A 27,676-nucleotide genomic window follows, 5' to 3' on the forward strand; every position below is an offset into this window, starting at 1 on the left:
CAGGTGAAGAGCCAGGGCTGGAGCAGCAGTGACAGGAACAGGAAGTATATGGAGAGGAGTGTCCCTCCCTTGGGGTGGTCCTCTGGAGGGATTCTCTTAGGCAGATGCAGCATCATAGGACCTAGAAGGGTGGATTCGGGGCTGAGGGACAAAGGACAGCTCAATCACTGAAACCTTTTGTTAAGTCAAATCTCAGAAATCTTATCTCCCTTCTTCAGGCTTCCATCTTATCTTCTTGCCCTATGCTGATGATAAGCGGAAGGTGCCCTTTACTGAAAAAATCATGGCAAACCCAGAGCAGGTAGACAAGATGAAGGCTATTGTTCAGAAGCTCCGCTTCAAATACAGGTGAGTAGGGGGTCAATCACAGGCTTCCTTCTGGAACTGCCTCCTAAGTTGAAACTCTCGTTGGAAATTCAAGTTAAGCATAGACCAAGAGAATGAGATTTTACTCTTTGCAGTTAACTGATAGATTATTATTTTTTAAAAGCAATCTAGAGACTGGAAGCTCTTACTATGCAGGATGGGGCAAAAATAGATTTATAGTTGTGAGTACTATGCAAAACACAGAGTTTATTATTGTATTATTTTCCATACAAGCAACTGTAAACCTACTTTTGCCCCAGCCTGTATTGAAGACTGGAATTGTGCTGAATGCTTACAGCTGGTTGACCTGTTGTGTTGTGCTCAGAAAGCCAGGTTAGTTGAGCAAGTTCAAAAAAGCAGCATTGAGGAGAGGATTCTTAGTTGGCCTTTTCCTTAATTTATTCACACAATGAGTAAAAGTAAGTAAATCCAATGTAAATTGTCACAGGATTAAAGTATGATGATATATTTCAAGGCATTCCCTTTCATGTACATATAGACCATCTCTCAGAATCTGCATAGTGTAACGGACACCAAACATATTTTTTCCACATTTCTCCTTTGTCTTTAGACTACTTCCCTATCTCTGCCGACCTCTGGGCAAATACCTTCCCCTCCAAACGTGGTCCTTTATTGGGAAGTGGAAGCATTATTAAGATTCTATCCTGTGCCAGGCACTGTTCTAGATACAATTTTTTTTTTTAAGACTTTACTGTATTTTTCAGAGAGAAGGGAAGGGAGGGAGAAAGAGAGGGAAAGAAATATCATGGTGTAGTTGCCTCCCATGCGCCCCTCCACCGGGGGCCTGGCCTGCAACCCAGGCATGTGCCCTGACCGGGAATCAAACCAGTGACCCCTGGTTCGCAGGCCAGCACTCAGTCCACTGAGCCACACCAGCCAGGTCTAGATACAATTCTAACATTATCTCATTTATTCTGCATAAAAACCCTGAAAGATAGATTTCATGACCATCTTACAGATGAAGAAAAAGGCTTTGTAGAGTGAGGCAACTTGTGCAGACTCATCCGGATGGAAAGAGCTAGATCTTTCTGACTCTAGATTCTTTCTCTTTTTACTCCCATGCTGCAACTGAATACGGGAAGAAAGAGTCCTCAGGTCTATTACCTCCTCATCTTTGACCACCTCTCCTTTGTCTTTTCTCTGTACTTACATAGTCGTGCCTCCTCCATTTCTGTCTCTGCCCAGAGCTTCCAGTGACAGACAGGAGGGCAGCTCTTGTTTGCTTTTAAATTAGCTTTTGGACCTGTAGCACCAGACAATAAATTGAAAAATTGGAGAAAGGGAGGTTGATTCAAAAGACAAGATTCCCAGCTCTTCATTTGGGGCATTTTTCTCAGCTGATCTTGGATCTGGGCCGAGTTGGGTTTATTCAATTTTATTATTTTTTTAATGCTTATGTTTTTATTTTGAAAATTTATTTACGTTAACCATTATTATTGTTTTAACAGAAGTGACAGCTTTGAGAACCCAGTGCTGCAGCAACACTTCAGGAACCTGGAGGCCTTGGCTTTGGATTTGACAGAGCCCGAGCAAGCAGTAGACGTGACATGTAAGAAGGCTGTGCCTGAGCTGAGAAGTTCCTGTCATGGGAGCCGTTCTTACTGATCTCACTTTGGACAGTCGTGTGCATGCATTTCCTAGCACCCTCTCAACACTTACCCTCGTTGTCCAGCCCCTCTGTGTCTCAGCGGTTTTCTAGACTAGCGTAGCCTACCTGGGAACAGATTCGGCTAGTCCCACAGTGAGAGGAGGAGGGGAAAGTGCCAGGCTCTGAGGCCTGCCTCTGAGCTAGGCCGCCCGTGGTAAACTTTTAAGAAACAAAACCTACGCCATTTATTGAATAGTTTCTGCCTGAGGAAGAACGATCAACTTCCCCGAAAGTCTTTCCTGACCCGCACCCCACCCCAGCTTCCCCTGTGCGCTGTACAGTCCCTTCATTCCTGGCATTGCTCTGCTGTAGTGCATCGATGCTTTGACCACCTCCTTACCCTGACTCAACTGTAAGCCTCGCGAGGGCACACTTGTTTGCATCCCCAGAATCCAGCCCAGTTCTCCACTCTACCACTTCCCAGCTATTTGACCTCAGGCAAGTCATTATCCTGTTTTCCTTCTTTGTAAAAAGAGACAAATTTACCTACTCCAGAGGTTAACAAAGCATTTAGAAGGGTGTCTGGCTATCATATGTGCTCACTAAGTGCAGATGTTAGAAGGTACTTGGTAAATGTCAGACGGACTTTGTTGATGTTTTCACGGCCAGGTCAGCTGTCTCCTTGTGAACCCCTTTGTCTCCAACCTTCCCCAGTCCTGTTAGGTGCTTCCCAGAAGCCAGGGTTTGTGACTCACCAGGCCACTTTTCCCATGTTGTGATTTTCTAGTGCCTAAGGTTAAAGAAATGGATCAAAGACTGGGTTCCCTTGTGGATGAGTTTAAGGAGCTTGTCTACCCCCCGGATTACAGTCCTGAGAGAAAAGTTCCCAGGCAAAAAAGAGGTGAGAGCTGGGTGTGGGTATCTCTGGGCTCTTTTGAAACCTTTTCTTTATGGTCCTATCACAGAGTGTAATGCCCCTTCCAAAATTTCTATACAAGCCTACCTATTTAAATACACAAACACATATTTCAGCATAAGTGGAATCGTATGCATGTTGTGTGTAGGTCATTTTGTTACTCACCTGTGTATGTTAGAGAGTTAGTTATATCCACAGTTACATATCTACCTTATTTGTGCTAGTTTGTTCGACCAGACCTTTATTGACGGATATACTGCAGGGAACATGGGCCACCGTTGTGTACTAGTGGGAGCAGATCCATAGGATAAATTCTTTGCACTGGAGGGAATTGCTGGGTCAAGGTGTAAACATTTAAAGTTCTGATAAGAATTGCCAGTTTGCCTCTGAAAAAGTGATACAGTTTATATCCTAACTAAGAAGGGATGGGTGCATTTCTCTACACTCTCACCAATCCTGGACTTTATTTACTATTTTTAAAAAAATTTTCACAAAAAATATTAAAAGGAAAATTATATTCTGTTTTGGTTTACAATTTTCCACTTATGAGTGAAATATAGTTTTCTTGAACTTCTTTTTTTCTGTGAACTTCCAGTTTTTGGCCTTAACTTTTTTTTTTCTATTGGACTGTCCTTTTTCTTAAAGATTTTTATTTTATTTTTTATTTTTAGAGTGAGGGGAAGGGAAGGAGATAGAGAGGAAAAGAAAACATCCATGTAAGAAAGAAACACCGACCGCTTGTCCCACTAGGGGCCTGGCCTGCAACCAGGCATGTGTCCTGACTGGGAGTCGAGCTGGTGACCTTTCAGTTTGCAGGCCTGTGCTCAACCCACTGAGCCACACCAGCCAGGGCTGTCATTTTTCTTATCACTGGATCCAAAGTACTATACCATGCGTGACACACAGTTTTCTGGACAGCCCATTGTGAGTTCCTCACCACTTGGGAATAGTTCCTAGGTTGTAATCCTTTTGGTTACCTTTGTTCAGGTAAAGCCAAATTTGGGCCTTGCCTAAAAGACCAATGAGGGCAGTGGAGCTGTGTGAGGGAAGGTGTGGCTGTGGTACTTTGTCCTTTTTGCATGTGAAGTGCCTTTAGCATCCTTTGTGAACATGGCTTGTCATACTTGTGTGTGCTCTACAACTGTACTTTTTTTTTCACCTTTTAAAACTTTTTAAAACTTTTAAGCCTTTGATTTTAGAGAGAGAGAGAGAGAGAGGAAGGGTGAGAGCAAGAGAGAAACATCGATTTGTTGTTCCACTTATTTTTGCATTCATTGGTTGATTTTTGTATATGTCCTGACCAGGGATCGAACCCGCAACCTTGGTATATTAGGGTGACACTCTAACCGACTGAGCTACCTGGCCAGGACATGATGTACTTGTGTATCTCACTCAGCCTGCACGTTCTTATCACCTAGCATGGTACCTTGGCACTTACCTGGTGCTCTGTAAATGCTTTAGAAAGGCAGGAGGGAAGGAATGAATTACTTGCTCATATAGAGTACACAACAGTTTCAGGTAAACTGATAGGACTCAGACTACTCTTAACTCCCTCCTGGGTTGATAGTTTTGATTTTATGCTTAAATGAAGCTGCCTTATCAAGACACCTATCTTTCCCTGATGTTTTAAGTGGGTATCACAGCTTTATGGAAAATGGCTGACCGTAGCCCAGATCTTATGAGGGCCCTGTGCAGTGTAGCTGGGATGCTGCTCACTGGTAGCATTTCCAATCACTCCCTCCTGACCTTTCCCCCCAGATGATGGAGGTTCTGGAAGCAAAAGACCCAAGTTGGATTTGTCCGAAGAGGAACTGAAGGTCCATGTCAGCAAGGGCACGCTGGGTAAGCTCACTGTGCCCATGCTGAAGGAAGCCTGCAGGGTGTACGGACTGAAGGGTGGCACGAGGAAGCAGGAGCTGCTAGATGCACTCACCAAGCACTTCCAGAAGTACTGACCAGAGAGCAGACACCCAGCCATCCTTCCACCCGGTAGCCAGGCTGCCTGGTTTTGTTCTCATCAAGTTAAAATGTGTTCCTCCTGAGCCAGGAAGAGTCTGCCTGATAGAAGCCAGAACTTCATTAGACTTTCTGTTGCCATGGGGACATCATAGTTCTCCCACTCTGCAGTGCCTTATTCTATTGTCTGAATAAAGAGCCCTAATTTTGTACTATCTACTGTTCTTTAATGTGAAAGAAAGACGTGTCTGCCTCGAATACAAATATCACTTGCTATTGGCTATTAGCTTAATTTTCTCTCCCACTTGGAACACAAATCATCACAATGTGGTGACAAAATGGACGGGAGAATGTGATGAATAAGGACAGATAAACATACTTCAGGAGTGACAAGCCCAATCAAGATCCTGACTTCACACCTGTTTTCCTTTGTGTCATATTAAGATCCAAAGATCAGATTTCAGAAGCAGTAAGAATGTAACATTTCTAATACTGGTACCATTTGCTTATGAGTAAATAGCACCTCCTCATGTTGCATTCCTCTTAGTGTGGCATTCAAGTATATGAAGGTACATGGTTTCTATTGCCATGAGAATTTGGGTTCCAGTGTAAGTGAAATCAGTTATTTTTCACAGGAGCTGTAGCAAGTTCCAGAAGAGAGGTGCTTGTGTTAGAAGGGGAAGAGGAGGCAAGTGTCTTTCCCTCTGTGTTCCTCCCCCCATCCCTTCTCCATCCTCCCTGTCCCTCTCCTGCTCTTTCTGCTACTGCTTTTGAAAAATTCGCTTGAGATAAGGAAGGAAAACAACTGGAAGGGTTTGTGTCTTCTAAGGGTGTTTGAGATTCAGGGTTTTTAGAGATTCCGGGTCCTGTGTCTTTCAGGGCTAGAATGAGCATCTCATGAGACTGTAGGAGGGGTCAAATTACTCTTGTAAGAGATTATCAGTTTTGAGTTCTTTGCCCTGATGTTTATAAAGTGGTTCTTTTTGGCCCTGGCTGCTGTGGCTCAGTGAATTGATTGCCACCTGCGAACCAAAAGGTGGCCAGTTTGGTTCCCAGTCAGGGCACATGCCTGGGTTGTGGGCCTAGTCCCCAGTCAGGGTGTGCGAGAGGCAACCAATCGATGTTCTCTCCCATATCAGTGTTTCTCTCCCTTTGTTTCTCCCTCTCCTCTCTAAAACTAAATACAATCTTTTAAAAAATAATGAAGTTGTTTTTCACTTGGTTTAGCCTTTTATTTGGAAAGGAGACGTATATTCTTGTCTAGATTTTTTTTTTTGAAATACATTTTATTTCCTCATTTTTTTGGATTCTTGTTTCTTCATTCTTTTCTGGTTGAATGTTTCTTTCTTCCTTCTGGTCCACATCGTTGATTTGAATCCCGGTTTCCTTCCTGTTACTGTTGGTTCCTTGTATATATCCTTCATTTCACTTAGCGTAGCCTTCATTTTTTCATCTAATTTGTGACCAAATTCAACCAATTCTGTGAGCATCCTGATTACCAGTGTTTTGAATGTGCATGATAGGTTGGCTATCTCTTCATTGCTTAGTTGTATTTTTTTCTGGAGCTTTGAACTGTTCTTTCATTTGCGCCTTTTTTTTTGGTCTCAGCGTGCCTGTTATGTAGTAAGGGGTGGAGCCTCAGGTGTTGCTGCTCTGTGATGCTCTATGTGGGGGAGGGGTCTGAGAGGGAACCGTGCGCTTGCTCTGCTCTGTTCCCTTGCTCTGCTCTCTGCTGGTTTTCAGTCACTTCCCCTGCTACCCACAAGCAAATTGGACCTTTCTGATGCTGATTCCCAGGTGGGTGGTTTTGTGTACATTCTAGGACCCTGTGGGTCTCTCCAGTGAACTTTCCTATGAGGCTGGGAGTTTCTGCTGCTGCCACCGCCTCAACCCCCACAGGTGTTTTCAATCAGAGGTTTGAGGCTTTATTTCCTCGCTGGAACCCTGGGTTGCATGGTCTGTCTCGCTTCCCAGTTGTTCCTCCCAGTTTATCTGCACCCAAATGTAGAACTGCCCAGTCTGCAATCTGCCGCCTGGCAGAGTCTGCCAGCTGTCATCTTGCCTGGAGTTCTCTCTGTCTGGCTGCCCGTCTCTGCCCCTCTTACTGGTCTGGATGAATGTTTCTTAACTCCTTGGATGTCGGACTTCCATACAATTCGATTTTGTCAGTTCTGGTTGGTTTTTGTTTTTAAATCTGTTGTTGTCCTTCTTTTGGTTGTGGGAGGAGGCACAGTGTGTCTACCTACACCTCCATCTTGGCCAGAAGTCTCTCTTGTTTGGATTTCTTATATGGGGAAAGGGAAGATAATTCTCTAATTAGAAGAGATGCTGGGGGTGCTGGGTGGAGTGGGGCAAAGGGGAAAAATTGGGAAAACTGTAATAGCATAAAATATATTTTAAAATTATTTTATTGTTCAATTACAGTTGTCTACAGCACAAAACATTTTTGAAAAAGATGGTTTATTAATCCAATAAAAAGTTGAAAATACCTTTAAATTAAAAAAGATGCTGTGAGTATACAGCAGGGTAATGCAAAACCATTTAACAGAGTAAGCGCTCATTCATGTTGAGAAATGAGACCATCCCTCCTCTATGAACATGCTTGGAAACCGGGTTCTAGTTGGGGTTACTACCAGGACAGGTTAGACTCAGGCTAGTCAGAGTGGGAAGGTGAGAATGAGTACCGGCAGTGGGCCTTTGTTTTCACCCATGGATTTCCTGCTAGCCAGGGGGAGCCCCAGGCTGAGTGCCAGGTTTCTGTGCATCCCTGAGGGACCTCATGCCAGTCTAGGCCCCTCTCCTCTGCTCTGTTTACAAAATGGAGAGAATGAGAGCTCAAGGGTCAAACAACAAACACTTCTCCATAATGATAGCAGAAAATTACCACAGGAGGTCTGTGACAAACAGCAGTTGTGTGAGCTGTGGCTTGCCTTCTCTGCTGTTGAGCTGCCCACGGGAGAAACATCATGTCCAGACTTCAGCTACTGTAAGCTCGCAAGTCAGATTTAGTAAATTTGTGTCTTGACTCCGTCACGTACATACAAGTGACTGTGGGAAATGGACCTGGCATTTTCAAACTTCCGTTTCCTCATATTTATAAGGGGGTACAAGATGAAGGCAGAAGCAATGTCTTTTTAAAAAAATATATATTTTATTATGCCATTACAGTTGTCCCATTTCTCCCCCTTCACTCCCCTCCACCCTGCACACCCCCTTCCTCCCACATTCCCCGCCTTTAGTTCATGTCCATGGGTCATACATATAAGTTCTTTGGCTTCTACATTTCCTACACTATTCTTACCCTCCCCCTGTCTATTTTCTACCTATCATCTATGCTACTTATTCTCTGTACCTTCCCCCCCTCCTCCCCTCCCATTCCCCTGTTGATAACCCTCCATGTGATCTCCATTTCTGTGGTTCTGTTCCTGTTCTAGCTGTTTGCTTACTTTGCTTTTGTTTCTGTTTTAGGTGTGGTTGTTAGTAACTGAGTTTGCCGTCATTTTTACTGTTCATATTTTTTTATCTTTTTTCTTAGATAAATCCCTTCAACATTCCATAATAATAAGGGCTTCGTGATGATGAACTCCTTTAACTTGACCTGATCTGGGAAGCACTCTATCTGCCCTCCCATTCTAAATGAAAGCTTTACTGGATAGAGCAATCTTGGATGTAGGTCCTTGTCTTTCATGACTTGGAATACTTCTTTCCAGTCCCTTCTTGCCTGTAAGGTCTCCTTTGAGAAATCAGCTGACAGTCTTATGGGAACTCCTTTGTAGGTAACTGTCTCCTTTTCTCTTGCTGCTTGTAAGATTCTCTCCTTATTTTTAATCTTGGGTAATGGAATTATGATGTGCCTTGGTGTGTTCCTCCTTGGGTCCAGCTTCCTTGGGACTCTCTGAGCTTCCTGGACTTCCTGGAAGTCTATTTCCTTTGCCAGATTGGGGAAGTTCTCCTTCATTACTTGTTCAAATAAGTTTTCAATTTCTTGTTCTTCCTCTTCTCCTTCTGGCACCCCTATGATTCTGATGTTGGAACATTTAAAGCTGTCCTGGAGGTTCCTAAGCCTCTCCTCATTTTTTTGAATTCTTGTTTCTTCATTCTTTTCTGGTTGAATGTTTCTTTCTTCCTTCTGGTCCACATCGTTGATTTGAATCCCGGTTTCCTTCCTGTTACTGTTGGTTCCTTGTACATATCCTTCATTTCACTTAGCGTAGCTTTCATTTTTTCATCTAATTTGTGACCAAATTCAACCAATTCTGTGAGCATCCTGATTACCAGTGTTTTGAACTGTGCATCTGATAGGTTAGCTATCTCTTCATTGCTTAGTTGTATTTTTTTCTGGAGCTTTGATCTGTTCTTTCATTTGGGCCTTTTTTTTTTTTTTGGTCTCAGCGTGCCTGTTATGTAGTAAGGGGTGGAGCCTCAGGTGTTCACCAGGGCAGGGCAACCCATGTTGGTGCTCTGTGACGCTGTATGTGGGGGAGGGGTCTGAGAGGGAACAGTGCCGTTTGCCCCGCTCTCTGCTGGTTTTTAGTCACTTCCCCTGCTACCCACAAGCAAAGTGGGCCCTTCTGGTGCTGATTCCCAGGTGGGTGGTTTTGTGTACATTCTAGGACCCTGTGGGTCTCTCCAACAAACTCTCCTGTGAGGAGTTTCTGCTGCTGCCGCCTCAACCCCCACATGTTTTCAGTCAGTGGTTTGAGGCTTTATTTCCCCTCGCTGGAACTCTGGGTTGCTTGGTCTGTCTTGCTCCCCCTTTGTTCCTCCTGGTTTATCTGCATCGGAATGTGGGACCACCCAGTCCACAAGCCGCCACCTCTTGGAATCAGCCAGCCACTGCCTTGCTGGGAGTCCTCTCTGACCGGCTGTCCGTCTCTGCTGGTCTGGATGACTGTTTCTTTATCTCCTTGGTTTTGGACTTCCATACAGTTTGATTTTCTGTCAGTTTTGGTTGTTTTTTGTTTTTAAATTGCTGTTGTCCTTTTGGTTGCGCGAGAAGGCACAGTGTGTCTGTCTATGCGTCCATCTTGGCCAGAAGTTCCAGAAGCAACGTCTTTTTATGGAACCTTGGACATCTCACGTCATTCCTCAGTACTCTGAGTCCCACTGAGTGGCGATGGGTGGAGACTGTGCAGGCATGAACTGTACAAGGTGAGGATCATTGGGGGCCATCTGGGAGCTAGCTGCAACAGAGCATCATGGAGATTTTTTAAAATTTTTTTCCATTCCTTCAGAAAATAATTGCATTCACCTACCTCTGCCCCACTGTAACATGTATCTGCTAATGCCAGAGATACATATCTGATTTTTCAAAACGTAACTTAGCTGACACTAAAAAGAGGATACCCAGGGACATTAAATGGCTTGAACAAACCCTCCCTCCCTCCCTTAAAACATCAATTGGGGATTTAAGATAATCAAAATGCATTATTTAGTACTTAACAATAGAACAAATGAATAATCTCTCTCACGAGGTCATTATCATAAATGTAAAAGTATTCCTCAATCATAGGTCCTCCTGAAAAAATGGTTTCAGGAAACTTACTCTAAAATAGAAGGTCCTGTCACTATAGAGTGTTCCAGAAACTAAGTAGGAAACACTGAGCAAAGATAAAACATGGTGGAGAAGACACAGGACAGGCAGTGGAGACCATTAGAGCTACAGGGCTTTTGTAAGGTGATTGCAAATTGACACCCTGCACTCTGAAGGCTTGCAGTGTAGCTATGGGCACTGAGCCAACACTCCAGAGTAGGCTGGGCACCAGGAGCCCCTGCCCCACCCCATTTCTTAGGGCTCTACCCACTAGAGCCCTAACTCTAGTGTTAGTTTAGGTGGAGGTTGGACTTATTTCCCTGGGCCCCCAAATTATTTCTCTTTTAGGGTATGACTATACAGACATATACGATAAAAGTACAAGAACTATCCCAACTCTACCATCCACAAACATGAAACTGCTGGGGTGGGACTGGGGGACGGTGTATAAACAGTGGAGTGAGCTGGGGGAAAGGACCACCCTGCAGGCACAGAACGGGCCTTAGCAGGCCTGGGTGGTTCCCAGGTCCCCCAACATGCTTTTTGCTGGAGTGGGTACACAGGCCAAGCTGGCGGAGAGGAAACCCAATACAATGTGGTCTCATTAATCTGACCATTCAGGACCATTATTTGTTCTTCAAAGCTAATGTCTCAAGCTAAGGTAGCAGGCTCTCACAGTACACTTCTCAGATAAAAAATGTAGGCGAGGCTGGTGAGGTGGCAGTGGCTTCAGGCACCAATACCACTGCCCCCCACCCCCACTGGTATGTTTCAGGGGCTACTAGGAGCCCTACTTCTGCAACAATGATTCTTAACTAGGGGCGACTTTACCAGCAGGGAACATATGTCAATGTCTGGAGGGAGGGCTTAGGGCTGCCATGACATCTAGTGGGTAAAGGCCAGGGATGCTGCTCTACCTTCCACAACATTCAGGCAGCCCCTACCACATGGATTATCCAGCCCAGAAGGTCAGATAGTGCCATGGGGAGAAATCCTGCTCTGGAGTGATAGCAGCACCTCAATGATGAAGTCTGCACAAGGCATTTTGAACTGCCAGAGATCATCGCGTGGTGATGGTTTTTGCACAGCTTCTTTGTGGAAAGTTGGGAAGCTAACACCATTCTACTAATGAGCAGTTCTCCATTCAAGTAGTAGCTGGATCCCTGCCAAGAATCACACTTTTTCTTCACACTGGAATACGAATATATTTCTTTACTGGGACTCATGAGAATGACACATTAGCACTGTCCTTCTGATGTGATAAAGATACATACATCTAACCCACATCATGGCAGGAAACAGGGGTGAGGACTCTCAGAGCAGGTACCAAGTGTCCACTGAAGAACTCTCCACCAAAAAGAGGATGTTTCCTTGAATCCCATCATCTATGCTGTAGCTTCCAGGCCCCCAAGACTTGCCCAGAATCCTTCATTCCAGCACCAGTTGATGCTATTTTCTCTTGTCATTCCAGACTACTTTAAGACCCAGGTCAACCGCCCCATGTCTCACCAGCACAGGCCACTTCTGGAATTTAGCAACACACGTCTTTTTGGTATGCTGTTGTCCTGCCATGTTTAGGGGCACAGCTGGGAGTTGGGGGTGGGGGGAGACCCACATAACATCGTATTATCAAAAGCAAACAGTAGGGGTACATTAGCAGTTGACATTTGGGCTTCCTCCCCAAATGACACATGGTCCCCTGGAGCGCAGAGGAAACCCCTAGACCATTTATTAAATGCACATGGAATGACTCCATATGCCAGGCACGAGGGAAAACCAAGCGGGTGGCGTTTACTTCACCACGCCCCCGACACAGAAGCAAGTCAGTGCCTGAGAGCTGGAACCAGACCTCCATCCTGGCTCGTCCCTGCCTCTGGACTGTGTCACCACTCTGCTCCCACCTGTTCGGGGCCTTAATTCATTTTTCAAGAGAAGATGTCAGAGAGGTGAAAGGGGAGGTTTAGGGCAGGAGTGGGGTGACAACCTGTAAGACAAGAAGAGTAATACAAAAGTGTAAAAACTAGATTTACTAGAACAATATTTTATAACAATGGCAGGTAGCTGGAAATACTACGTGTGAACACAGACAATATGATACACGACCCCGGGGGGAGGAGTCAGCGGGAGAGCATGGAGGGAGCCACGGGTTTAGACTAAGAGCCTTTCAATGGACTGCTGAATGGACTGGATCTGCTGCTTCAGCTGTGAGCCTTCTTTGATGGTGACAGAACATGCGATGACAGGCCTGGAGACGCCACAGGCCCGCCCCAGCGCCTGCTTGGAGCGCACGAACACGTAGGGCACGTTCTTGTCTTCACACAGCAGCGGGAGGTGCAGGATGATCTCCAGGGGCTCGGCGTCGGCGGCCATCACGATGAACTCAGAGATGCCTCTGTTGAGGGTTTTGGTGGCTGTGGACAGAAGGACATGAGGCCAAAAGGTGATGTGGGGTTGGGGCAGGGAAGTCGTAATGACATAATGACATAATGTCAATTTCTGAGGAAAAGAAATACAGGTGAAAGAAAGCAGGCACGAGCAATTCTCTGTCTCTGTGTCCCATAGCAGCCTTGGAAAGTGATGGGGGGTTCAATCACCAACTGGCTGCCGCAATGCCTTTCTGAAACCCCCATCAAAGCCCTCAGCTCTGTCAGCACGCCCTGTATCAGACAGACCCCTTCTCTCCTCTCCCCTGTACCCCCTGTCCAGGTCACAGCCGTCTCTTGCCTGGCTGACTGGGACAGCTTGCACACAACTCCACCGGCACAAAGCAGTGCACTGTAGCACTTCTCAGGCGCTGAGACCTGCAAGGGTCTTACCATCCCAACCTGCTACAACCGACACGATGAGCACACACCACATGCCTCTCACCAAGGATACGCGGCACCACACAGCATCGTTCAAACACCCATTCCTGATTGCGTATCTCTGCGGCCCGATGCTAGCCCACGGACTGCACTCTGCGTTACTGGGGGGAACGTGCCAAGGGCACAGGCCCGAGAGCAACACTGCCCAAACTCAAATTCTGGCTTTCCTTTTCCTTAGAAGGTACATGTGACAGACAAAAGGTTAACAACTGGTGGATCTAAAAATATTCTCAGTCCATTAACCTTTAGCATCTAATGCCAAAATGCTGCTCTCGTGTCCTCCCACAGGTCTCAATTGAGTACCCAGCCCCCTTTCCATACTGTAGATCTAGACCAGGGCCTCCAGAGACAGGTGACTTTGACATCTGCCCCGAACACTCCGGCTACCTTACCCTCATTGGCTCCTTTCCGAAGTTGCTTGTAGTTACATGACTGCTGAACGAGATCCAAGAGTTTTTTGGTGAGGTGGGCATCTGCGAGAGGGTAGGCCTTCGGATTTACATCAGCCTCAGTCTGTGGGGCGGAAACAAGGCATCAGTGGAATGGAACCAGAACTTGCCCCAGACAAGTCACAACATGGTCAACAATTGAGGCACGATGGTCAGCTTCCCAGCTCCCTCACCCCCAAACACACACTTAACAAATGACACTGGCCGGCACACCCCCAACTTAGAGAAACTGAATCAGGATTTTAAAAAGGCTAGTAATTACATAATCTAATAATGCATAAAAAAATGTAGATACAATAATGTATACTTTTTAACTTGCCTCTCTTTAGCCAAATGCCAAATAAGACCATAGCAAATGGATTGAAAATGGGTTCCCATGGCTCAGCATCCATGAGTCACATGGGGGTAATCTTCAAATTTGGATTTCCAGACTCCATTCTAGGTTTACTGAATTAAAATTAAGGTATAATTTATAGAAATGCAACACAAAGTTTCCCCTCTCCATTCCTCATTCAATATTTGAATTTCCCTTGTCCTCAGTTAGAACCCTTGTTTCCAAAATAGCAAAATATTTTCTCATTTATTCAACTCTACAATAACATACAAAATGACTTCAAAATGGCTGTAACAATATTGCCTCAACCAACAACAAGCTCACCAAGGTCAAAATTGCTTTCTGTTATTAGAATATATCTGCCTAAAGCCACCCAGTCAGAGTATTACATTCAGAAGTTATTTAAATTAAAATTTTTCCGTGTTGTTATCAATTTGATATACAAGTAAGATTTCTTTGTATTCAAGCCTGTTTTTTAAAAAGCATTCTTTTAAACTTTATTTTTCAAATATACAAGACATCTGATGTTTCCAAAGTCAAAGCTGTGCTAGTGAACCAACAGTGTTCTGAGAACTGGTATTAGTAAAACATCTATCCCGCCTTTCCTGTACAGCCCGTACCACTGTGTGACCAAGCACCAGATGAGAAGTTTCTCTCATATCATTATCTCCTAATAAAGAACGATACAGTTAAACATAGCCACCTGATAGCCTATATTAATTAACCAATCCAGAAATAAATTAATTAATGGATCCAGACAGGGATTAACAGGTACTGACACTACAGAAGACAACAGGTGCTTATCACCCCCTCTCGAAGAACAAAACATCTATGATCAAGTAGTCTTAGGGGAAAAAAACAAAAAAATCTGATCTAGACTTTGATTCTAATACTAGATATTTAATATTGAGGAATTATTAAACTTTGGAGTGTTATAGTGGCATTGCGGCTGTTAAATGTTTATTTTATAGATATATACCTTAATACCTATGGATAAAATGTATGTCATTAGAATCTGCTTCAAAATAACCCATGCAGGGAACAAACTGGATAGGATCCACCCTATACTATTCCTTCCAAGTTTCGAGTTTAACAATTTTCATTAATTTCTCATTAGTTTTCCCTGTGATTCTTTTTACAAATATATTTATATCACATATATAACCCAATGCAGCCCCCATGTCACCATCGCATGCACCCTGTGGTTTGCCAGTGGCAGTGTGGTCCAACCCTGGGTTTGGGACTGGACCTCGCAGGCAGCACGTAGCACCACCAACTGTAGATAGGCAGTTGACCTGTGAGTGATGGCCAGGTGAGAACTCTCACAATTGCATCTGCTTTGGTGGTCTCTTGAGACTGAAATGACACCAAAATGACCCACCTCTGGAGAAGCAGGAAGTAACACAGGAATGATGCTGGGGGAAGTGACATCAAGGGCAGATTTCACCAAGACACCTGGTCCTTAACACATGGCACTGGGTGAATCTGTTATGACCCTGCCTGTGTGATGGGGAATTAGGTGAGGGCTAGAGGAGTTCCCTTGAGAAGTGGGTAAGAAAGTCTCCTCATTATCTGTCTGCTCTTCTCCATACACATTAGAATTAGCTTTTCAAGGTCCATAAAAAAGCCTGTTGGGACAATCTGTCTTAATTCATAGATTTGATGCAATACTAATTCTGGTAAACCACCTTTAGGATGCAGAACCTGCCAAACCATTATAATATATATACTAACACTTTAATGCTTTCAAATAAAGCTTTATTATTTCTCCAAAACACTTAATATCTTTCAGACTTACTCCTAGATAATTCAGGCTAAAAAAATTCACTGTATTTCCTAGTGTGCTAAGGATTTTTTCTTTTACAAATGAATTGGTGAAATATATCAGGGGTTTTTTTTGTATGACTCAGGTAAATAAGACTTTTCTTCTTTAATTTTTAGTTTTCTCAATGTTAAACCAATTTTGCATTCTGAAGATAACACCAACTTAAATAAGATTTTATTTTAGGACTTCCAGCCAAGATGGAGGTGTACGTAGACACACTGTGCCTCCTCGAACAACCAAAAGGACAACAACAATTTAAAAACAAAAAAACAACCAGAACTGACAGAAAATTAAACTGTATGGAAGTCCCACAACGAAGGAGATAAAGAAGACACATTCATCCCAACTGGTAGGAGAGGCAGAGACAGGCAGCCAGGTGGAGAGGACTCTCGCAAGGTGGCGGATTGTGGAGTGGACTGGACGACAGACTACACAACCCAGAGTTCCAGGGCTGGGAAATGAAGTCTCAAAACCTCTGACTGAAAACACCTGTGGGTGTTGAGGCGGCAGCAGCAGAAACTCCCAGCCTCACAGGAGAGTTTGTTGGAGAGACCCAAAGGGGCCTAGAACATACACAAACCCAACAACTCGGGAAGCAGCACCAGAAGAGCCCAATTTGATTGTGGGTAGCAGGGGGAGTGACTGAAAACCTGCAAAGAGCAGAGCAAGCACCATTGCTCCATATCGGACCCCTCCCCCACGTACAGCATCACAGCTCTGGTGAACACCTAAGTCTCCGCCCCTTTACGTAATAGGCGCACCAAGACAAAAAAAAAAAGGCCCAAATGAAAGAATACCAATAGTGGCGGGAAGGAAACCAGGATTCAGATCAATGATGTGGACCAGAAGGAAGAAAGAAACATCCAACCAGAAAAGAATGAAGAAACAAGAATTCAAAAAAATGAGGAGAGGCTTAGGAACCTCCAGGACAGCTTTAAATGTTCCAACATCAGAATCATAGGGGTGCCAGAAGGAGAAGAGGAAGAGCAAGAAATTGAAAACTTACTTGAACAAGCAATGAAGGAGAACTTCCCCAATCTGGCAAAGGAAATAGACTTCCAGGAAGTCCAGGAAGCTCAGAGTCCCAAGGAAGCTGGACCCAAGGAGGAACACACCAAGAAACATCATAATTCCATTACCCAAGATTAAAGATAAGGAGAGAATCTTACAAGCAGCAAGAGAAAAGGAGACAGTTACCTACAAAGGAGTTCCCATAAGACTGTCAGCTGATTTCTCAAAGGAGACCTTACAGGCAAGAAGGGACTGGAAAGAAGTATTCCAAGTCATGAAAGACAAGGACCTACATCCAAGATTACTGTATCCAGCAAAGCTATCATTTAGAATGGAAGGGAAGATAAAGTGCTTCTCAGATAAGGTCAAGTTAAAGGAGTTCATCATCACCAAGCCCTTATTATATGACATGTTAAAGGGATTTATCTAAGAAAAAGAATATAAAAAATATGAACAGTAAAAATGAAGGCAAACTCACAGTTACTAACAACCACACCTAAAACAAAAACAAAAACAAAGTAAGCAAACAACTAGAACAGGAACAGAACCACAGAAATGGAGATCACATGGAGGGTTATCAACAGGGGAGTGGGAGGGGAGGAGGGGGGGAAGGTACAGAGAATAAGTAGCATAAATGATAGGTAGAAAATAGACAGGGGGAGGGTAAGAATAGTATAGGAAAGGTAGAAGCCAAAGAACTTATATGTATGACCCATGGACATGAACTAAAGGGGGGGAATGTGAGAGGGAGAGGGTGTGCAGGATGGAGTGGAGTGAAGGGGGGGAATGGGACAACTGTAATAGCATAATCAATAAAATATATTAAAAATAAAAAACAACAACAAAAGATTTTATTTTATATCCATTGGCTAATGGACATAAGGTTTCTTTGGGGATAATAAAGATGCTCTAAAATTCAATACAGTGATGATCACACAACTCCATAAATGTATGAAAACCACTGAATCACATACTTTAAACAAATTAACTTTGTGGTATGTAAATTATCTCAATAAAGCTATACAATAAACGAGGTCTAGACTTCCAGGGGCTTTTGGTGTCTCTGGGCCACACATTAAATATACTGCAACATGCAATTATAAAAAAAATCTCATAATGTTTTAAGTAAATTTACAATTTTGTGTTGGGTCGCATTCATCGTCCTCCTTAGCCACATGTAGCCCGTGGGCTGGACAGCCCTGGTAGAGTTTTTTCCAGGTTAAAAAATTTTAGCTCAGTTTATTATTCAAGTTTTTAAAAATTTCTACTTGAATTGGTTTTGATAATTATATTTTTTTCAGTCATTTGTTTATGTAGTCTAAAATTCTATGTTTTGGTATAATGGGACTAAAAGGTAATGTAAAATAAGTACAATAAAGATTAAATTAAAAAGCAAATAAGATAAAAAATAAAACCGATTATAGGTATCAAATTGTGCTTAATATCCTTTCTTTCTAATGTCTGCAGATTATGTCTCCTTCATACTGTTACTCATGTATGCCTTTATGCTTATTTTCTTGACTAATTTCACTAAATGGGCTTCAAAGAATTGTCTTCTGATTTTGTCCACCCTATAATATTAGCATCTATTTTCTATTTCAGTAATTTCTGCTTCCTTTGGGGTTATTTGCCCTTTTGTGCTTTTCTTATCTGTTTAGTTCTTTTCCCCCAACACAAGCATTTTAGGTACCAAATAATACTTTAGGTACCAAAAAATACTTTAGGTACCATGGTATTCTACATGCCCTGGTATCTAGTATTTTCATTATTGTTCAGTTCTGTTTTCAAATTTCCATTCCACTTTATTTGGCCCAGAGTTATTTACATCTTCTTTCCAAACACTTTGTTACTGATTCCTAATTTATTTGCATTTGGTTGGGAGAACGTGGTCTGTATTATTAATAGTCTTTTAAAATCTGTTGAACTTGCTTTATGATCTGGTTCCTTGCTTGAGAAGTGTCTCCTATACATGCCAGGTGCAATATTTACTACACTTACTATGACCAGTTAATCAAGTTTACTCAGTGCTGTTCAAATCTCTATTTCCATACTGATGTTTTTGTCTTCATAATCTGACGATTATACACTTAAATGCTGTATGACTGCTTATTGTCTATTTCTTTTTGTAATTATGTAATTTTCATATTTGTCCTGTATTTTTGGGCCACTCTATCTTTACAGATCATTTCTTCCTGAGGTTTACATAGACTACACTACACTTGTTTAATTGGCATATCTTTTCCATTCTTTTTACTTCAAACTGTCTCAACTGGAGCATTCAGTACCTTTTTATATTTACCTAAGTACTAACCTGGTAAATTAGGTAAACATTGAGTTCAAATCTTTTTGTGCCTTATATTGGCCCCACGTTATTTCTTTTTCTTTTTTTTCTTCCTTTGGGTTATTATTTTTTCTTCACTATTTTCCCCTCTGCGAGTTTGGAGTTATGTATCTTTATCCTTTTGGTGTCTACCTGAGAAATCACATTTGTCCTTAACCTACCAAAATCTAATTCTCACTAACAATTATCACCCTCCTAACCAGTAAAGGACCCAACACTTGAATGCCAATCACTCCTCCAAGTTACTTCTTAAGAATATCAGATATTTCCACTGTGGCTTCCAACAACCCATCTCTGGAAGTAAGTATTCTCAAGTCTGAATAAACATCAAGAGCAAAAAAGGGTAGGACTTCAGGTGCCCAAACAACCATCAAAGAAGAATCTTATTGTTTTAATATCAGACTACGACAACAACAGAAGGCCGGCTCAACTTTATAACCAAACTATCTATCTTACAAATAGCAACTGAAATTCCTTACTGTATTTATCTATCTTTTAACTTTTTAAAGGATTAACTAAAGGAGTGAAGAAAATCATAACACTGGCTAACTTTACCTCTAGCTCCAACAGTTTGGTCTCCTGTATACCAGACATCCCCAAACTGCAAGGTTTTGATTGAACAAATACTGTGACCACTCATTCCATACCAAGTATTATTAGGTCTAGGTGTTTATTGTGCAATATCTCATTTAATTCAATCCGCACAACACTGAAAAGTATGCAGTGTATTTCCCGTTTGACATCATTATCCCGTTTGACAGTTGAGGGAAATTTCTCTTATGTTCAACCTGCTACCATCGATTCCAAAACTTCACCGAACTGCGTTAAGACAAGCACTGGTTTAGAAGCTTCAAGTTCTAGGATCAGCCGAGCAGTATGAGGCAGGTGGGAAGGGGTTGGGAAAGTGAGGGAGGATAAGGTACCCACCTGGATCCAAGCTCTATGGGAAGGATTAAACCTCATTATGTAAGTGGAAGTACTTTGCAAACCCTTCCGTCCTTAATAAGTGCCAACCCAAACTAGCTACCAGACTACACAATTTGATTAAAAGTTGGAGACCACCAACAGTTCGGAGGGGCCACACATGGTTCACCATACCAAGATCTCTGATTTCTGAGACTGCCACCTCGCAGGAGGAGCCTTTGCTGTACACCAGGCCCCGTCGGGCTCGAGAATCCCCCACGTTCCCCACACCTCCCAATGTCAAAGGCTCCTTTAGGTCCCCGGCACGTGTAACTCGCGGCGAGCACTGGGCGCAGATCCATGGAGATCTCCCTCTCCTCAACATCAGCAAAGGGAAGTGGGGTAGGAGAGACTGATCCTAATTCAGGGTTCCACACCATTCTCTAGAGATCCCTGTCCCCTAAATTAAAAATGTGGAGTCAAGTATTCTCATCCAACTTTCTATCCTCATCCACGTGGGTTGGTCTCTTTACCCCAGGTCGGACCATACCCGCCTAGGCTCACCAGAGGCCTTCGGCTGCATGCGCAGACTCCCGCACCCTCGCCCGGATCACAATAATTGGGACCCTAAGACTTCCGGAGCTGTAACCTCCAGCGGGGCTGTTGGGACCAAGCAGCTGCCGGAGTTCAGACGCCCGGCCCGGAGGCCGACGCTACGCAGCTGCCTGAACTATAAGTCTCAGGCTAGCGGTCAGACGGAGCGGATTTTAAGACCCTTCAGGCTAGTGAGTGAACCGAACTCCTAGTCTCCCGCTTCCCGGCCCTTGGGCCGGGGGAATGCACTCACCATAGCTGCGGTTCCGCGGTCTCACCTCACCTTAAGAAGCGCGGAAGCCGTCAGAGGAGTAGCTCCGCTCTGCCGTAAAGTCGCACGCAGGAAGTAGAAATGGCCGTGCTTGAGGCAGGAAGCGGAAGTGAAGTCACTGAGAGTGGGCGGGCCTCGCCAGCTAAGGAGCTACTGGGAGGGAGCGCGGGGAGTGGACTCAGTGCTGAGCGAGAGTTCATTTTGCTGTTATTATCTTCATTATACTATATATTATTGGCAGAAACGAGTTGAACATTTTTAAAAAACACCAAAAGAGTTTCAGTGGTGTTACTATACCATTGTCAGCGTATGTTTCAGCACATTCTTGTATTCAAAATCTTTTTGACACGTCACTAGTGAAGGAAAAGTATGGAGGTAATGACAGGTAATCCTAAATGTTTTCCTTCATATTCAGATATCGTTGTTAAGATCTCTTATGGGGAGTGGAGTCTACCAGAAATGGAATCAATTGAGTAGGGAATTCAGGAAGGAGCAGGTTTGGGGATGGGAGTTGAGTTCCTATTGTAACAGGGTGCAGCCAAGATGGGGGCCCCAAATAGGGATTTGTAATTGGGTCCAGAACTCAAGGTGTCCAGGAAATATTAGAAAAAAATATATAGGATGCCCTCACCCCCACAAGCCTGAGCTGGGGGAAGGGACACATGGAGCAGGGCCATTCAGAGCTGTTTTGTACAGCAACAGCTGTGCAGCTAACCTCTGGCATGGTCATTTAACAAATCTGTAACCTTTAACTGGTTTCGTAGATATGTTAAATTGCTGTGGCCATGCTTTGAGCCAGGGAGATGGGAGTGACTTCCACCCAAGATATAACTGGGGCTCTGGCTGGTGTGGCTCAGTGGATTGAGTGCCAGCCTATGAACCAAGATATAACTAGGAAGCAAGTCCCCCTGGTTGCAGTGCCTCGGTGAGAGCTTGGGGAAGATTGGTTCCATGCCATGGGGTCACACCTGCCCAGATTTACTATGGCAGCCCAGTAAAGCTGGAAGAATATGGGAATCTGGCAGGTGTAACTGATTGTAGGAGGAGTCAGAAATGGGGCTGTGGAGGAAGACTGGTGCTGGGATTTAAACCCAGGCGTGGCAGCTATACCAGGGAGAGGAGCATGTGGCTTTGGTGGAGAAGGGAGAGAGACTAACGCTGCTTTGGCAGAGTGGGGACCCAGTGGTGGCAACACAGCTGATGATGCTGGGGGTCTGAATCACTGACTTCTATTTCTTTTCCTGAGATATGGTACCCTAGCCTGGGCAGAGGGAGAAGGAAGGACTGTGTGCATCTGTGGGTATTCTAAAGGACTTTAGTATTTTAATGAAGACATTAAGTCATTACTCTAAGTCTGTATAACTTTTAAATAAATAATTCCTTTCCTTTTCACCAATCTCTGGCATCGAGAGACATCTTTCCTCTAGCAGCGGGCAAGGCGAACCTAGTAGGTGGGAAGGACCCCCAGAGAGAAAGGGGAGGTCCTTTTGGTAATAGTATATTGTTCATCCCCCACCCCTCCCACTGGGTCTATTCTGTAACACTATCAGGTTGAGTTTGGAGATCTCGTAGGACACCCATTTTCTTCTGGACAGCATACTGTTCTCACTATGTTTTGCCAACTCCCCATTATTTAAGGCTAAACTCATGCCTCCCCACTTTCAAGAGGATCTGTCTGATTCTCATAGCCCTTTCTCATCTCTCTCCAACATAATACCAGGCATATTTTGGGACCCATTTGGATCTAGCCAAAACTAGACCATTAAAGCCTTTGGAAGACTTCCACTTAATTCCTTTGGAAACCTAGAGGTAGAGAACTGGAAGGACCCTTAGGAATTATGCAGCCCAGCCCTTTCATTTTAAAGATACTGAGACCCAGAGAGCGGAAGCTGCTCACCCAACATCACAGAGTGAAGAAGTGGTGGAGCCAGAACTGAACCTTGGCGCTTTTGGCTATTGGCCTGGGTTATTTCCATTGAATCTGGTTGCTCCACCTGAGGTGAGTTGTGGCACTGGGCAACTGGATGGGTTTGAATTGGTTCCAGGACTTTACATTTACTACATCAAAAATATCCCCATCAAACTTCACCTCACGCAAATCATTCATTACTCTCAAAGAACAAAATCTGCCTTCAAATTAAGAAACGTCTATAGATGTCTCCTATGTAAGAGCAGAACCTGTGATTTTGACTTTGTTCCTCACCTCTCTTAGGTCCTCTTTCTTGCTGCTAAATTAATTGGACTTATCATCCACCACTGTTGGGGGAATGAAACCTTATTATTCCAATTTAGGACACAAATAGATGTGTCCTTATCATTTGCTTTTTGTTGTCTTTTATAACAATTTCTGATTGTTGTTTGGCATACCTGGCACGTTGGACAATCATATCCCAGACCTCTTCAGTAATGGCTGATAGGGACTTGATGGTTTTATGACCAAGAGTAATGAGACAGTATACTTTACCTAATTAATTATATTTCCCACCTGTATAATTACTTAATTTCCATAGTCTTTCAGAGCTGGCCCACCTTTTTGTATCTTGCTGTTTCCCTTGCTAGTAATAAACGTTGACATATGATCAGGATTAACCTGTCTCAGGAATTTGTCTTTTACCATCCTCCTGTGCTTAAAAACCTAAATCCTCGCCATGGCTTATTAGCTCCCTTTTCAGTAGTCCCTGCCTCACCTCCGCGTTACAGCCCCACCCAGCTTCTTTTTCTACCCTAAGCACACCCCAATCTCTCCAACCCCTTTCATCACCTTCTGTTGGGAATGATATGCTCCACTGTTCTGCCTGGCTAACTCCTATTCATCACCTCTTCAGTGGAACCTCCCTGATGACCCAGACCAGGTAATTGCCCTTATTAATGACCCACAAGCCCCTTGTACTTGCCCTTTGTAGCACTCGTTGACCTCATCTTTATTCAGTGCCCACCTGTTTCCAACCACAGAGTGCTGTGAGAACAGGGCTTGTAGCTGCCTTGGACACAGTGAGTACCTATCTTCTGGCACAATGCCTGGCCCAAAGGGAGTCCCTGTTTCACTTAGGGATTTTTGGAGGCACGCAACCAAAAAGGAATTCGGGAAAAGATTCTGTGGTGGAGCCCAGAGGTTCAAGGGGGGCTGATAACGACAGCAGGACCTGTCCTGCAGTCTCGCTCCACTGTCAATGTCCTCCAGCCAAAGACCACCAAGAACACACCTGCAGTGTTATTGCAAAAAGGGAGAACGCACACCATAAGGGACTCTGGGACTTCTCAATAAGAGGGTGTTAGAAAATATTTAATACAGGATTTGGGCGTGTGTTAGGTGATTTTGGGGAGGGTTCAAGGAAGTGGCGTTTGCTCTAGATTAGAGGCTGTCAGGAAGTGTAAGTAATCCTATGGTTGGACATCATAATGAATCTTATCTACAAGGTGGAAAAGATGAAGCGAATCTAAAGCTGTAATTGGTAAAGAAATAGTCACTCATATTAGTCAGGATAAGGGGATGTTTGGTTATTTTTACGCTTTCAACAATATTCGTGTTTTTGCCTGTGTTCAGACATGGTTAAAGAGTGGTCTTATTTTTGTCTTCGTTTCACAGTCAGAGTGGCTTCATCTGGTATTGATATTTTATGAAATTGTTTATGTTTAGCAGAACACCAGGGCCCAACTACGACTGTCAGGCCAGCTCCTAGCAACACCAAGGCCTAAGTGATAGAGCTGGGCCAATTCCTAGCTGCCATGAGCTGCTTTTCGTTTTATCACCAGCTTCCTATTCCTACTTTGAATTTTTGTTCTCGATAGTTAGAGCCCTGGCAGAGAAAGCCCACTTGGCCAAACTAAGGTCACTCCTCACTCTTTGACTATCTTGGGTCTGTGAGAGAGTGTCAGGTATAAGCTGGGGTGACATTCAGCCAAGGTATATTGTGTGGCATATCAGGTTCTTAGAATAGAGAAATACTTCCCAAATGGTTGGTAAATAGGTGATGCCCTTCTCCCAGGACCCCAGGGGCCACTTACCACACAGCTATTAAAGTGTTAAGCCTTGGCCCATTCTGATGAGCTGGTATCCCTGCCAGCTTTGTTATTCAGTATTTTGAATATAACCTTTAGCTGAAAGACAGTAGCATTTATTCAGGGTAGCATTTGTCCTCCCACCAACACTAATCCTGAGATGGAAAGAGCAATTCTGAGTGGTCAAACAAGAATACACATGTCCAGTATGGTGTTCATTAGGTGTTTGATATTGGATAGACATGGACAAATGGATAAAAGTATCTAATAGGCAGAAGGAAATAAGTAGGCCACAGGTTACATCACCCATCATCCATGGGGGAATTTAGCCTCTCACTCCAGAGGACAGGTTGTTTAAAACAAATCCTTCCTCCTCTTAATTACTTTTGGGCAGCTCCCCAACATTGCCTGCACCTGCACTGGGCATGGGCACATTAGCTAGCTCTGGTGCCAGGTTCAGCAGCTGGAGCTGAGGCTGGAGGATCAGGCTCCTTTGTGAGGTGGCCTCAGTGACAGGTGCTAGGAGGCAGGAGTTACCCCACCCAAACTGGCTGGGGTACCAGCCATACCAGTCCTGTCCTCCAACTGTCTAATACCATCTGCCTGACCTACGATTTTTCATGTTGCTGTCACTGCTGGGAGCCTGCATCGTGGTGGGGCCATTCCAGGGCCCTGAGTGGGAGCCAGTGTCGGGCCTGCTCTCCAAGGACCATAGCTGCAGGAGTCCTCGGTGCTGTGGCAACCTGCTTGTCCTCTGCCTCTTTCTGATCTGGCAGGTCCGGCACTATTGGCACCAGATCACCAGGACCCATCCCAGCATGAAGAAGGTCATCAAGGTGAGGGGCCCACACACCTCGTCCCCTCAGCACCATGATTGTTTCGGTGGCTTGCTATGCAGATCCTATTCTATGGCCTCTGACGGAGATGAATCAATCCTGGGGAACTCGGACTGGTCAGCGAGAACATCATCTGCCCCAAACCCAGCAGTTGCCCTGGACTCCTCTTTTCCTCACTCCACACATTCAATCCATCTATAAGTTCTTTGGGCTCTACCTGCAGACTGTATCTCAAATGTGATCACTCCTCACACCTGCCTGGGCAGAGCTCCCTTATGTCTCACCTGGACTGTGGGCACTGCCTTCTGCCTGGTTCCCACCACCTCTCTCACCCAGCCACAGTGCTCCATGCAGCTGACAGAATAACTTCCTCCCTCCCTCCCTCCCTCCCTCCCTCCCTCCCTTCCTTCTTTCCTTCCTTCTTTCTCTCTCTCTCTCTTTAAAAAAATTTTAATACAAGGGTAATATACACACACAGATTATAAGTGTATAAGTCAATGAATTTTCCCAAACAGAACACAACCATGTGTAGCACCCAGTTAAGAAATGGACCATTACCAGAAACTCAGGAGCTTGCAGTCACAAGTATGCTGATTTCTAATAGCATAGACTGATTTTTGTCTGTACGGAATCATATAGTAAGCTTTCTTTTGCACCTGGCTTACGTCTAACATTATGCTTGTAAGCCAGAACAAACTTTTAAAAGCAGATCATTGCATTTTGCCACTCAAAAACCAGTAATAACAATATTACTGGCTCTTAACAATACACTCCCCATCAAAATCAGAATAAAATCCAAACTCCTAACTTCAACTCCAAGGACAGTATGTTCTGTCCCTACGTTTCTCTCTGACCTAATTTCCCAGCATTCTCATCACTCATTCCATTCTGACCACACGGGTTTCCATGCTATTGTGTATATGACCTTGTTCTGTCTTCAGGGCCTTTGCACTAATATCTGCTGTGCCTACAATGCTTTTTCTTCAGATGTCACTTGGTTTGCCTCACTTCCCTTAGGTCTCTGTCAAATGTCACCACCTCTGAGAGGCCTCCTCTGACTACCTGTCTGATGGAGCTAACCCCATTCCCTTTCTGCTTTTATTTGCATCAGAATTAACATACCTAACATTATATTGTATACTTGGCTATTGTCTTTCCATGTCTAGAAGGTATTTGTTTTGTTCATGGTGGTACCTCCACCATCTAGAGTAATGCCTGGCCTGGAGTAAATGTTTTCGCTTTCTTGAATGAATGGCTACTGTTTGCCTTAAGGAAATGATTCCCCCTTTCCTGAGCCCCAGCATCCTCTTCTGAATAACGGGCATTACAATTCCGATCTGTGACGATTAGGCGAGATGATGTGTCCAAGAATTTTGCCTCTCTGCTTTCACCTACAGGTGCCACCGCAGAAGTGGGCAGTGCCCTCCATGAGACGTGACACTTGTTTGGAGCTGACCTCTAAATTATTCTGCAGTAATGGCAAGTCCAGGGGCCTGGATGCTCACGTTCGGCAATGGGCACAAAAGAAGAGATGGGGATACCGGAGGAGCCTCCGGGAATCAGGGGCCCGATACCTGCTCTCTTGGCAGCGCCAATGCCAGTGCCCACCTTGGGATTTCCACACTCCTTCTAAGACCACCTTTTGCACCACCTCTTTTTCAAGCACCTGTATGTTCCCTCAGGACAGTTCCTGGGATATACGGTACATACCCTGGTGTCTCCGTGATGAGCACACTCACCTGATTGGCAAGTCGCTGCTGCCTGACCTGGACTTGTATTATCAAAGGATGGAGCAACCGCTGGCCCACTCCCAAGAAAAATTAGTGCTGCTGGAACCTGCTGTCAGCATGTGCTCCCATCCCACCTCCA

The 27,676-nt window shown here is 44.2% G+C and overlaps 2 protein-coding genes across 11 annotated transcripts in view; one reads left to right on the plus strand and one right to left on the minus strand.

Moving 5' to 3' along the window:
• Positions 1 to 17,150, plus strand: part of XRCC6 (X-ray repair cross complementing 6) — a 61,423-nt gene extending 44,273 nt beyond the window's left edge. For 8 of the 10 annotated variants that reach the window (XM_053919626.1, XM_045186795.2, XM_045186798.3 and 5 more), the window contains 4 exons: positions 219 to 348; positions 1,836 to 1,936; positions 2,763 to 2,876; positions 4,650 to 5,062. In XM_053919626.1, the coding sequence (XP_053775601.1) occupies positions 219 to 348; positions 1,836 to 1,936; positions 2,763 to 2,876; positions 4,650 to 4,846 (542 nt within the window). In that variant the 3' untranslated portion in view covers positions 4,847 to 5,062. Of the gene's footprint in view, positions 1 to 218; positions 349 to 1,835; positions 1,937 to 2,762; positions 2,877 to 4,649; positions 5,063 to 11,851; positions 11,959 to 16,035 lie in introns of those variants that run through there. The other 2 variants (XM_053919624.2, XM_045186797.2) reach the window with 2 other exon arrangements.
• Positions 12,393 to 21,070, minus strand: SNU13 (small nuclear ribonucleoprotein 13). Its single transcript, XM_024579244.3, has 3 exons — positions 20,955 to 21,070; positions 13,637 to 13,757; positions 12,393 to 12,791 (listed from the first exon to the last, which is right to left on the minus strand). The coding sequence occupies exons 1-3, from the start codon at positions 20,955 to 20,957 to the stop codon at positions 12,529 to 12,531; spliced, it is 387 nt and encodes a 128-aa protein (XP_024435012.1). The 5' UTR covers positions 20,958 to 21,070; the 3' UTR covers positions 12,393 to 12,528.
• Positions 21,071 to 27,676: the final 6,606 nt, after the last annotated feature.

This window comes from Desmodus rotundus, chromosome 3 (assembly GCF_022682495.2).
Source record: "Desmodus rotundus isolate HL8 chromosome 3, HLdesRot8A.1, whole genome shotgun sequence".
Lineage (NCBI taxonomy): Eukaryota > Metazoa > Chordata > Mammalia > Chiroptera > Phyllostomidae > Desmodus > Desmodus rotundus.